Source organism: Lichenostomus cassidix, chromosome 2 (assembly GCF_008360975.1).
Source record: "Lichenostomus cassidix isolate B80296 chromosome 2, HeHo_3.0, whole genome shotgun sequence".
NCBI lineage: Eukaryota > Metazoa > Chordata > Aves > Passeriformes > Meliphagidae > Lichenostomus > Lichenostomus cassidix.
In genome coordinates this window covers 151,213,722-151,226,874 of record NC_139482.1, presented here as the reverse complement: position 1 = coordinate 151,226,874, position 13,153 = coordinate 151,213,722, and the positions used below count along the sequence as shown (strand labels likewise).

The 13,153-nt window shown below is 37.5% G+C and overlaps 1 protein-coding gene across 2 annotated transcripts; it reads left to right on the top strand.

Annotated features, from left to right (window-relative positions):
• The first annotated feature begins 5,038 nt into the window (after positions 1-5,038).
• Positions 5,039-13,136, top strand: LOC146442596 (leucine-rich repeat-containing protein 14-like). Of its 2 annotated transcripts, XM_085053751.1 has the most exons (4): positions 5,039-5,293; positions 6,159-6,774; positions 9,048-9,677; positions 12,501-13,136. In XM_085053751.1, exons 2-4 carry the CDS (start codon positions 6,482-6,484, stop codon positions 13,066-13,068), a joined length of 1,491 nt encoding a protein of 496 aa, XP_084909877.1. In that variant the 5' UTR covers positions 5,039-5,293; positions 6,159-6,481; the 3' UTR covers positions 13,069-13,136. The 2 variants fall into 2 exon arrangements, with proteins under 2 accessions (XP_084909877.1, XP_084909876.1); XM_085053750.1 differs by lacking the exon at positions 5,039-5,293 and having other exon boundaries at positions 5,962-6,774.
• The last annotated feature ends 17 nt before the right edge of the window (positions 13,137-13,153 follow it).

The window sequence follows — 13,153 nt, the reverse complement described above, 5'->3', positions numbered from 1 at the left end:
AAATATGTATAAGAAGTATATAAAACATAAAATATTTTAAATAAATATATAAACATATAAAATATATTAAAATAAATCTAAAATAAATATATTTTGTCACCGGATTTGTGGGAAAAACACAAATTTTCCAACGAGATTTTTGATGTTTTAAAAATATTAATATGAAGTAAATAATTTTTATATATTAATATTAAATAAGTAAATAAATGATAAAAAATGAGAAATGTTTAAATATTTAAAATGTTTAAATATTTAAATGTTTAAATATTTAAAATCAATAAAAGATAAAATATATAAAAATATATAAAATATATGTAAAAATATTTATATATAATATAAATATATCAACATATGAAATGATAAATAAATATAAATATAAAATATTTTTAAATGTTTTATAAATATATAAATATATAAAAATACATTAAAATAAATTATAAAACTATAAATAGAAATAAATTATAAATATTTTTATTTATAATTATTTAAATATGTATAATTATATAAAATATAAAATATTTTAAATAAATATATAAACACATAAAATATATTAAAATATATCTAAAATAAATATATTTTGTCACCGGATTTGTGGGAAAAACACAAATTTTCCCACAAGATTTTTAATGTAAATAAAATATTAATATTAAATAGATAAAGATATAAATATAGAAAAATAAGAAATATAGAAATGGATAAATATATAAAAAGAGATGTAAAATCTCCATGAAATATATAAAATATATAAAATATATAAAACATATAAAATATATAAAAATAAGAAATATAGAAATGGATAAAATATGTTAAAATAGATGTAAAATCTCCATGAAATATATAAAATATATAAAATATATGTAAAAATATAACTATAAAAATAAAAATATAAATAGATGAAATTCCAAATATATAGAAATACAATTTTAAAAATAAACACGTTCATATAAAAATTTTATAAATATATAAAATATATTACAATAAATTATAAAATTATTTTTCCAAATTTCCTTCTGAATTTTCTCACATTTTCTTCTGAATTATTTCCTCGAATTTCCTTCTGAATTTCCTTGAATTTCCTTATGATTTTCCTCTAATTTTCTTCTGAATTTCCTCAAATTTCCTTCCAAGTTTCCTCAAATTTCCTCAAATTTCCTTCTGAATTTCCTTGAATTTCCTCGAATTTCTTTCTGAATTTCCTGAAATTTCCTCAAATTTCCTTCCAAATTTCCTCAAATTTCCTTCTGAATTTCCTTCTGAATTTCCTTTTGAATTTCTTTCCAAATTTCTTCCAATTTCCTTCCAAATTTCCTCAAATTTCCTTCCGAATTTCCTTCTGAATTTCCTTCTGAATTTCCTTGAATTTTGTCAAATTTCCTTCTGAATTTCCTCAAATTTCCTTCTGAATTTCCACAAATTTTCTTCTGAATTTCCTCAAATTTTGTTCTGAATTTCCTCAAATTTCCTTCCAAATTTCCTTGAATTTGCTTCTGAATTTCCTTCTGAATTTCCTTGAATTTTCTTCTGAATTTCCTTGAATTTCCTTGAATTTTCTAGAATTTTCTTCCAATTTTCCTCGAATTTCCTTGAATTTCTTTCTGAATTTCCTCAAATTTCCTTCTGAATTTCCTTGAATTTCCTTGAATTTCTTTCTGAATTTCCTTGAATTTTCTCGAGTTTTCTTCCAAATTTCCTCAAATTTCCTTCCGAATTTCCTTCTGAATTTCCTCGAATTTCCTTCTGAATTTCCTTTTGAACTTCCTTCCAAATTTCCTCCAATTTCCTTCCGAATTTCCTTCTGAATTTTCTCAATTTTTCTTCCGAATTTCCTTCTGAATTTCTTCTGAATTTCCTCAAATTTCCTTCCAAATTTCCTTGAATTTCCTCAAATTTCCTGCTGAATTTCCTCCAATTTCCTTCTGAATTTCCTCAAATTTCCTTCCAAATTTCCTCAAATTTCCTCAAATTTCCTTCCAAATTTCCTTCTGAATTTCCTCAAATTTTCTTCTGAATTTCCTCAAATTTCCTTTTGAATTTCCTTGAATTTCCTTCCCAATTTCCTCTAATTTTCTTCTGAATTTCTTCGAATTTCCTTGAATTTCCTTCCGAATTTCCTTCTGAATTTCCTTCCAAATTTCCTCAAATTTCCTTCTGAATTTCCTTCCAAATTTCCTCAAATTTTCTGCTGAATTTCCTCAAATTTTGTTCTGAATTTCCTCAAATTTCCTTCCAAATTTCCTTGAATTTGCTTCTGAATTTCCTTCTGAATTTCCTTGAATTTTCTTCTGAATTTCCTCAAATTTCCTCAAATTTCCTTTTGAATTTCCTCAAATTTTCTTCTGAATTTCCTTCCAAATTTCCTCAAATTTCCTGCTGAATTTCCTCGAATTTCCTTCTGAATTTCCTCAAATTTCTTCGAATTTCCTTGAATTTCCTCAAATTTCCTTCTGAATTTCCTCGAATTTCTTTGAATTTCCTTGAATTTCCTCAAATTTCCTTGAATTTCCTCCAATTTTCTTCTGAATTTCCTCAAATTTCCTTCCGAATTTCCTCAAATTTCCTTGAATTTCCTTCCAAATTTCCTTCTGAATTTTCTCAAATTTTCTTCTGAATTTTCTCAAATTTCTTTCTGAATTTCCTTGCATTTCCTCAAATTTCCTTGAATTTTGTCAAATTTCTTTCTGAATTTCCTCAAATTTCCTTCTGAATTCCCTGAAATTTCCTTCTGAATTTCCTTCTGAATTTCCTCAAATTTCCTTGAATTTCCTTCCAAATTTCCTTCTGAATTTTCTCAAATTTTCTTCTGAATTTCCTTCTGAATTTCCTCTAATTTCCTTGAATTTTGTCAAATTTCCTTCTGAATTTCCTCGAATTTCCTTTTGAATTTCCTCAAATTTCCTTCTGAATTTCCTTGAGTTTCCTCGAATTTCCTTCTGAATTTCCTCTAATTTCTTCGAATTTCCTTGAATTTCCTCAAATTTTCTTGAATTTCCTCAAATTTCCTTGAATTTCCTTCTGAATTTCCTTCTGAATTTTCTCAAATTTTTTTCTGAATTTCCTAAAATTTCCTTCCAAATTTCCTTGAATTTCCTCAAATTTCCTTCCGAATTTCCTTCTCAAATTTCCTCAAATTTCCTTCTGAATTTTCTCAATTTTTCTTCCGAATTTCCTTCTGAATTTCTTCTGAATTTCCTCAAATTTCCTTCCAAATTTCCTTGAATTTTCTCAAATTTTCTTCTGAATTATTTCCTCGAATTTCCTTCTGAATTTCCTCAAATTTCCTTTTGAATTTCCTTGAATTTCCTTCTGAATTTCCTCAAATTTTCTTCTGAATTTCCTCAAATTTCCTTCCAAATTTCCTTGAATTTGCTTCCAAATTTCCTTCTGAATTTCCTCGAATTTCTTTCTGAATTTCCTTCTGAATTTCCTCAAATTTCCTTGAATTTTGTCAAATTTTCTTCTGAATTTCCTCAAATTTCCTTGAATTTTGTCAAATTTTCTTCTGAATTTCCTCAAATTTCCTTGAATTTTGTCAAATTTTCTTCTGAATTTCCTCGAATTTCCTTCCAAATTTCCTCCAATTACCTTCCAAATTTCCTTGAATTTCCTCTAATTTTCTTCTGAATTTCCTCCAATTTCCTTCTGAATTTCCTTCTGAATTTCCATCTGAATTTCCTTCTGAATTTCTTCACATTTCCTTCTGAATTTCCTCAAATTTTGTTCTGAATTTCCTCAAATTTCCTTCCAAATTTCCTTGAATTTGCTTCTGAATTTCCTCGAATTTCCTTGAATTTTCTAGAATTTTCTTCCAATTTTCCTCGAATTTCCTTCCGAATTTCCTTCCGAATTTCCTCAAATTTCCTTCTGAATTTCCTCAAATTTCCTCCAATTTCCTTCCCAATTTCCTCGCCTCTGATGCTAATTCGATTTTTTTAATTCTTCAATTTTTTTCTTCTCATTCTTTTCCAGATTTCTTCACCCCTGCTGGAGGAGATGTTAATTTATTCAGATTACTTCTCATCAGTCGATAGCTGCTGAAAATCTCCTGGATTTTCTGGTAATATCCTTAATTTTTCTTTATTTTTCTTTATATTTTCTTTATTTGTCTTTATTTTTCTTTATATTTCCTTTTTTCTTTATTTTTCTTTATTTTTCTTTATTTTTTAATTTTTTTTTAAATTTTTTTAATTTTTCTTTATTTTTCTTTATTTTTTATCTCCATAGGGTGAAAAAACTTCCTAAAAAACCTCCAGAAAACTCCTTTTTCCAGGCAAAATCAAGTTAAAAACGAACTAGAGATAATTTTTTTTAATCTTTTTTATATTTTTTTATCTTTTTTTATCACTCCCAATCTCTAGTACGTCAATCCCATCTCCGTAGGGTGAAAAAACTTCCTAAAAAAACTCCAGAAAACTCCTTTTTCCCGGCAAAATCAAGTTAAAAACTGACTAGAGATAATTTTTTTAAATCTTTTTTATATTTTTTTATCTTTTTTTATCACTCCCAATCCGCGCTATGTCAATCCCATCTCCGTAGGGTGAAAAAACTTCCTAAAAAAACTCCAGAAAACTCCTTTTTCCCGGCAAAATCAACTTCAAAAACTAAGTAGAGAGAGAAAATTAAAATTTTTAAAATTATATTTTTTCCAACACCCGAATGGATTCGCTGCTTTTACTTTTCGTCGAGTTCAAGAACTAACCAGAGAGAGAAAATAAAATTTTTAAAGTTATATTTTTTCCAACACCTGGATGGATTCGCTGCTTTTCCTCTTCATCAAGTTTAAGAACTAACTAGAGAGAGAAAATAAAAATTTTTAAAATTATATTTTTTCCAACACCTGGATGGATTCACTGCTTTTCCTCTTCGTCAAATTCACAAACTAACTAGAGAGAGAAAATAAAATTTTTAAAGTTGTATTTTTTCCAACACGCCTGTCGCATCATCAAGTTGAAAAACTAACTACAGAGAGAAAATAAAATTTTTTAAATTATATTTTGAAGTTTCCAACACCTGAATGGATTCACTGCTCTTCATCAAGTTCAAGAACTAACTAGAGAGAGAAAATTGAAGTTTTTAAAGTTATATTTTTTCCAACACCCGGATGGATTCTCTGCTGTTCCTCTTCACCTGTCGCATCCTCGAGTTAAAAAACTAACTAGAGAGAGAAAATTAAAAATTTTAAAGTTAATTTTGAACTTTCCACCACCCGGATGGATTCGCTGCTTTTCCTCTCCACCCGTTGCATCCTCGAGTTAAAAAACTAACCAGAGAGAGAAAATAAAATTTTTAAATTTATGTCATTTCCAACATCTAGATGGATTCGCTGCTCTTCCTCTTCATCAAGTTAAAAACTAACTAGAGAGAGAAAATAAAAATTTTAAAGTTAATTTTGAACTTCCCGCCACCCGGATGGATTCGCTGCTTTTCCTCTTCATCAAATGCAATAATTCACTAGAGAGAAAATAACATTTTTAAAGTTAATTTTTGAGCTTCCGCCACCCGGATGGATTTGCTGCTTTTCCTCTCCACCTGTTGCATCCTCGAGTTAAAAAACTAACTAGAGAGAGAAAATAAAAATTTTTTAAATTATATTTTTTCCAACATCTGGATGGATTCGCTGCTCTTCCTCTTCATCAAGTTCAAAAACTAACTACAGAGAGAAAATAAAATTTTTAAAGTTGTATTTTTTCCAACACGCCTGTCGCATCATCAAGTTAAAAAACTAACTACAGAGAGAAAATAAAATTTTTTAAATTATATTTTGAAGTTTCCAACACCCAGATGGATTCACTGCTTTTCCTCTTCGTCAAATTCAAAAACTAACTGGAGAGAAAATATAATTTTTAAAGTTATATTTTTTCCGACACCTGGATGGATTCTCTGCTTTTCCTCATCGTCATCAAGTTCAAAAACTAACTAGAGAGAGAAAATTAAAATTTTTAAAATTATATTTTTAAGTTTTCAACATCTGGATGGATTCGCTGCTCTTCCTTTTCGTCAAATTCAGAAACTAACTAGAGAGAGAAAATAACATTTTTAAAGTTAATTTTTGAGTTTCCGACATCCGGATGGTTTCGCTGCTTTTCTTCTGCAGTTGCATCGTCAAGTTCAAAAACTAACTAGAGAGAGAAAAATTAAAATTTTTAAAGTCGATTTTGAAGTTTCCGACACCCGGATGGATTCGCTGCTCTTCCTCTTCATCAAGTTCAAAACTAACTAGAGAGAGAAAATTAAAAATTTTAAAGTTAATTTTGAACTTTCCGCCACCCGGATGGATTCGCTGCTCTTCCTCTGCGCCCGCCGCGTCGTCGAGTTCAAAAACTAACTAGAGAGAGAAAATTGAAGTTTTTAAAGTTATATTTTTTCCAACACCCAGATGGATTCGCTGCTCTTCCTCTTCGCCTGTCGCATCCTCGAGTTAAAAAACTAACTAGAGATAGAAAATAACATTTTTAAAGTTAATTTTTGAGTTTCCACCCCCCGGATGGATTCTCTGCTCTTCCTCTCTGCCCGCCGCGTCGTCGCCCATCGCCCTCTCCCCGCTTTGCCCTCCGAGCTCTACCCCATCCTGTTCCAAGCGGCGTTCCTGGACGGCAGGCCGCTGGTCCTGCGCGATTTGGTGGCCGCCTGGCCCTTCCCGGTGCTCAACTTCCAGCGGCTGGTGGGGCGCCGGGAGCTGCTGCGCGATCATCCCTGCAAGCTCTGCGTCCAGGCCGTCATCCTGGCCGTGGTGGCGCAGCTGCAGCGGGATCTGGAGGAGCCGGGGCGCCATTCCAGGTGGGTTTGTTGGGAATTTCGGGAATTCTGGGATGGGCAGAACTTCAGTTCCCGTGATATGAACAAATTTACAAGGTGGCATTTTTAGGAATATAATATTGAACATTTATTAGGAGAGCAAAGACTGCTTTGCCTTATTCTCAGTCCCACGTCTTATTAATTTTAATGTCTAATTTTATTTTCTGTAACTGTTACTGATATGAACAAATTCACAAGGTGGCATTTTTTTGGGGTGATGAATGAGTGGATATGATAAATGAGTGGATAAATGAGTTCCTGGCCATGGTGGTGCAGCTCCAGCGGGATCTGGAGGAACCAGGACACGATTCCAGGTGGGTTTGTTGGGAATTTCGGGAATTCTGGGATGGGCAGAACTTCAGTTCCCGTGATATGAACAAATTTATGAGGCGGCGTATTTTTGGGGTGATGAATGAGTGGATATGATAAATGAGAGGATAAATGAGTTCCTGGCCAGTGGGATTTGGAGGAACCAGGACATGATTCCAGGTAGGTTTTTTGGGAATTTTTGGGAATTCTGGGGTGGGCAGAACTTCAGTTCTCATGATGTGAACAAAGTCACAAGGTGGTGGTTTTTTGGGGTGATGAATGAGTGGATAAATGAGTTCCTGGCCAGTGGGATTTCGAGGAACCAGGACATGATTCCAGGTGGGTTTGTTGGGAATTTTGGGAATTTCTGGGATGGGCAGAACTTCAGTTCCCATGATATGAACAAATTCATGAGGTGGCATTTTTTTGGGGTGATGAATGAGTGGATATGATAAATGAGTGGATAAATGAGTTCCTGGCCAGTGGGATTTAGAGGAATCAGGACATGATTCCAGGTGGGTTTGTTGGGAATTTTTGGGAATTCTGGGATGGGCAGAACTTCAGTTCCCGTGATATGAGCAAAGTCTCAAGGTGGTGGTTTTTTGGGGTGATGAATGAGTGGATATGATAAATGAGAGGATAAATGAGTTCCTGGCCAGTGGGATTTCGAGGAACCAGGACGCGATTCCAGGTGGGTTTGTTGGGAATTTCGGGAATTCTGGGATGGGCAGAACTTCAGTTCCCGTGATATGAACAAATTCCCAAGCCGGCATTTTCAGGAATATAACATTATATTTCTAGGAACATAATATTCCTAAACGATATAAGCAAATTCACAAGCTGGCGTTTTCAGGAATATAACATTAATAGAATATAACATTATATAGAATATAACATTATATAGAATATAACATTATATAGAATATAACATATAGAATATAACATTATATAGAATATAACGTTATATAGACTATAACATTATATAGAATATAACATTATATAGAATCAAACATTATATAGGATATAACATTATATAGAATATAACATTATATAGAATAAAACATTATATAGAATATAACGTTATATAGAATATAGCATTATATAGAATATAGCATTATATAGAATATTACATTACATAGAATATAACATTACATAGAATATAACATTATATAGAATATAACATTATATAGAATATAACGTTATATAGAATAAAACATTTTATAGAATATAACATTAATAGAATATAACATTATATAGAATATAACATTATATAGAATAAAACATTATATAGAATATAACATTATATAGAATATAACATTATATAGAATGTAATATAGAATTATTATTATATAGAATATAGAATATAACATTATATAGAATAAGGCATTATTGTTCTCCTAATAAATGTTCAATATTAAGTTCCTAAAAATGCCAATTTGTGAATTTGTTCTTATCATTTAGGAATAGATTTATTTATCTATTTGTAGACCTATAGAGACCCTATAGAAGCCTATAGGATCCTATAGACCCCATAGAGACCCATAGAGACCCTATAGAACACTATAGGATCCTATAGACCCCATAGAGACCCATAGAAACCTATAGAGATCCTATAGGAGCATATAGACCCAAATAACCCCATAGGACCCTATAGAACCATAGAGACCTGAATAACCCTATAGGACCCTATAGACCTGAATAACCCCATAGGACCCTATAGACCCGAATAACCCCATAGGACCCTATAGAACCCTATAGACCCAAATAACCCCATAGGACCCTATAGGACTATAGATCTGAATAACCCCATAGGACCCTATAGAACCGCACAGACCCTAACAACCCCATAGGACCCTACAGACCCTAAAGGGTCCTATAGGAACCTGTAGTGCCACCCACATCCTCGGCGGGTTTCCCGACTCTTTATTCCCATTTTTCCCGCCTAGCCAGTTCCGCCTGCGCCTCCTGGACATGACGGGCCTGCCGGACACCGCGTCCTGCCACGCTCCCGACGGCATGAGCGTCTGGTCCGGCACCGTGGCTCTGGCCAAGGCCTGCCTGGAGGTGGCCAAGCGCCGGCGGGAATTCCGGCGGCGCGGCTCCAAGCGGCACAAAGGCCGTTCCGGCGCCGCGACAACTCCGAACCCGCCGGGCGTGGACGTCCACGCCGATCTGTTCGTCAACGGGACGTCCTACGGAATCCTCCGCGACGCGCTCCACACCGGAGCCGGCGGCCCGCTGCGCCTCAAATGCCGGGAATTCCAAGCCGAGGAGCTGTCGGCGGCCGGGATCGTGACTCTGCTGGAATCCTTGGATCCATCCTTCCTGCGCAGGGTGGATCTGCGATTCAACAATCTCGGCTTGACCGGGCTCTCGGTGATCCTGCCGCACCTCTCCCGCTTCCCGGAGCTGCGCAGCCTCAAGCTGCAGTACAGCAACGTCGACGTGCGGCGCCCGACGCCGGAATCGGCGCTCGGCATCCGCTGCCTGGCCGTGCAGCTGGGAATGCTGCCCAGCCTGCGGGAGCTCAACCTGGGATCCTCCCGGCTCTCCGGGAATCTGCGCCAGATCCTCAGGTGAGTTCTGGTTGATCTTTTTCAACCTGAGTTATCCTGTGATGTCAGGATTTCAGTATCCCAATGGTTCATGACTCCATGGTTCTGTTATCCCATAATTCCATGATCCTGTAATTCTGTGATCCTGTAATTCCGTTATCCTGTAATTCCATGATCCTGTAATTCCACAATTCCAGGTTTCCCAAAGGCTGAACTTCAGGTCTTTCCCACCTTCAGTAACCCCATGATCCTGTAATTCTGTGATTCCAGGTTTCCCAAAGGCTGAGGTTGGTGATCCTTATCAACCTGAGTTATCCTGTGATTCCAGGATTTCATTATCCCAATGTTCATGGCTCCATGGTTCTGTTATCCCGTAATTCCATGATCCCGTAATTCCGTGATCCCATAATTCCATGATCCCGTAATTCCATGACTCCAGGTTTCCCAAAAGCTGAAGTTCAGGTCTTTCCCAACTTCAGTAACTCCGTGATTCCAGCCTTTGGGAAACCTGCAATCAAGGATTTACAGGATGATGGAATTCCGTGATTCCAGGTTTCCCAAAGGCTGAACTTCAGGTCTTCCCCACCTTCAGTAACCCCATGATCCTGTAATTCTGTGATTCCAGGTTTCCCAAAGGCTGAGGTTGGTGATCCTTATCAACCGGAGTTATCCTGTGATTCCAGGATTTCATTATCCCAATAGTTCATGGCTCCATGGTTCTGTTATCCCATAATTCCGTGATCCCATGATTCCATGATCCTGTAATTCCACAATTCCAGGTTTCCCAAAAGGCTGATCTTCAGGTCTTTCCCACCTTCAGTAACCCCGTGATTCCAGGCTTTGGGAAACCTGCAATCAAGGACTTACAGGATCATGGAATTCCTTGATTCCAGGTTTCCCAAAGGCTGAACTTCAGGTCTTTCCCACCTTCAGTAACCCCATGATCCTGTAATTCTGTGATTCCAAGTTTCCCAAAGGTTGGGATTGGTGATCCTTATCAACCTGAGTTATCCTGTGATTCCAGGATTTCACTATCCCAATGTTCATGACTCCATGGTTCTGTTATCCTGTAATTCCACAATCCCGTAATTCCATGATCCTGTAATTCCACAATCCCATAATTCCGTTATCCTGTAATTTCACAATTCCAGTTTTCCCAAAGGCTGAAGTTCAGGTCTTTCCCACCTTCAGTAACCCCGTGATTCCAGGCTTTGGGAAACCTGCAATCAAGGACTTACAGGATGATGGAATTCCTTGATTCCAGGTTTCCCAAAGGCTGAACTTCAGGTCTTTCCCACCTTCAGTAACCCCATGATTCCAGGCTTTGATTATCCCAACATTCCCACATCTCTATGATCTCATGATTCCCTTATCCCAACAGTCTGTGATTTTAGGATTCTATTATTCCTTTACTCCAGAATCCCATAATTCCTCGATGTTGGTGATCCATACAGGAACTGAGTTTGCTTCATGCAAAATCTGATTTATTTCCTGTTACAAACTATAGCTTAGCTGTTAGGAGAACTTTGGTTTCCAGGGTTACATGTTTTACTTTTCTTAAAGGCTGCTAATTACTGTCATCTCGCTTAATCTCTTCTGTTAATTGCTTATAATTAAGATAAACACAAACTTATCTTTCTTTCTCAGCCTTTGCTGGGGTGATTCAGCTTATCTCTCCTAATGGTTCCCATTAACTGATAAGATTTCTGCAGCTCCACCCTGAACTGCCACACCATGACTCCAGGGTTTTCAACGCCTGAGCTTGATGGTCTTGGAAACCTTTCCTAACCCCAGTGATTCCATAATTCCACAATTCCATGACCATGGAGGGAATGGCAGCTCCTGGCCAACTCCATGATCCCATAACTCTGTGATCCCATAATGCCAGGATTCCAAAATCCCAGGATTTTCAAAGGTTGAACTTGATGATCTTGGAGATCTTTCCTAACCCAGTGATTCCATGTCTCCATGACCCAGTGATTCCACAATTCCATGTCTCCGTGATTCCACAGTTCCATGATTCTCCAAGCATGAACCTGATGGTCTTGGAGATCTTTCCCAACCTCAGCCATTCCATAATTCCATGATCCTATGATTCCATAATTCTGTAACTCTCTGATTCCATAACTCCATAATTCCATAGTTCTCATAGATTGAACTTGATGGTCTTGAAGATCTTTCCCAACCCCAGCCATTCCATGATTCCATGACCATGAAGGGAATTGAGGCTCATGGCCAAATCCATGTTCCCATAATCCCGTGACACCAGAACTGTGATCCCACAATTCCATGCTGCCATAACTCCATCACCCCATAATTCCAAAATCCCATGAATTTCAGAGGTTGAACCTGATGGTCTTGGAGATCTTTTCCAACCCCAGTGATTCCATGTCTCCATGACCCAGTGATTTCACAATTCCACATCTCCATGATCCCATAACTCCATGATTCTCCAAGCAGGAACTTGCTGATCTTGGAGATCTTTCCCAACCTCAGCAATTCCATAACTCCGTAACTCTGTCATCCCATCACCCCATAATTCCATAATTCTCAGAGGTCAAACCTGATGGTCTTGGAGATCTTTCCCAACCCAGTGATTCCACAATTCCATGTCTCCATGATCCCATAATTCCATGATTCTCCAAGCATGAACCCGATGGTCTAGGAGATCTTTCCCAACCCAACTGATTCCATAATCCCACCAAGGCAATCCCAGCTCTCATTCCCCTGGTTCCCCAGGAATTCAGGACCCATCCCACCATTCCAACCTCCCACAGTTCCTCCCATCCCTCCCAGCTCCCCCACATCCCCTCAAGCCTCACATCTCCCTTTTCCCTCCCGCAGCGACCTCCAGGCTCCGCTGGAAAGCTTGGAACTAGCCTTCTGCTCCCTCCTCCCCGCCGACCTCGCCTTCCTCTCCCAAAGCTTCCACGCTGCGGCCCTGAAACGGTTGGACCTCAGCGGCCACGACCTCTCGCGGAGCCTCCTGGAGCCGCTGCGGCTGCTCCTGGAGGAAACCTCGGCCTCGCTGCTCCACCTGGCGCTCATGGAATGCCGCATGGCCGATTCCCACCTGGACACGCTGCTCCCCACGCTGCGGCGCTGCTCCCGCCTGCGCTTCCTCGGACTCTACGGCAACTCCCTCTCCACGGCCGCGCTCAAGGATCTCCTCCAGAAAACCCTGGAGCTGCCGGAGCTCCGCCTGGTGGTTTATCCCTTCCCCGCCGATCGCTCCGAGCCGGAGGCGCCGGCGGAGGAATCCGGTTGGGGTTTGGAGGAACCGACGGACTCGGAGCGTTCGGCGGCGATGGATGAGGAGATTTCCCAGATTTTGAGGAATTCAGGGAGAACTGACCTCGTCTGGACTCACAATCCTTATGGACATGGAGAGCTGGATTACTTCTCCTTGTGATTTGGGAAAAACTTGGAGGTGGGAAAAGCTCCCAGAAAAGGACTGACTCCTTCTTCCCAAAATTTGTGTATTTTCCACCTTATGC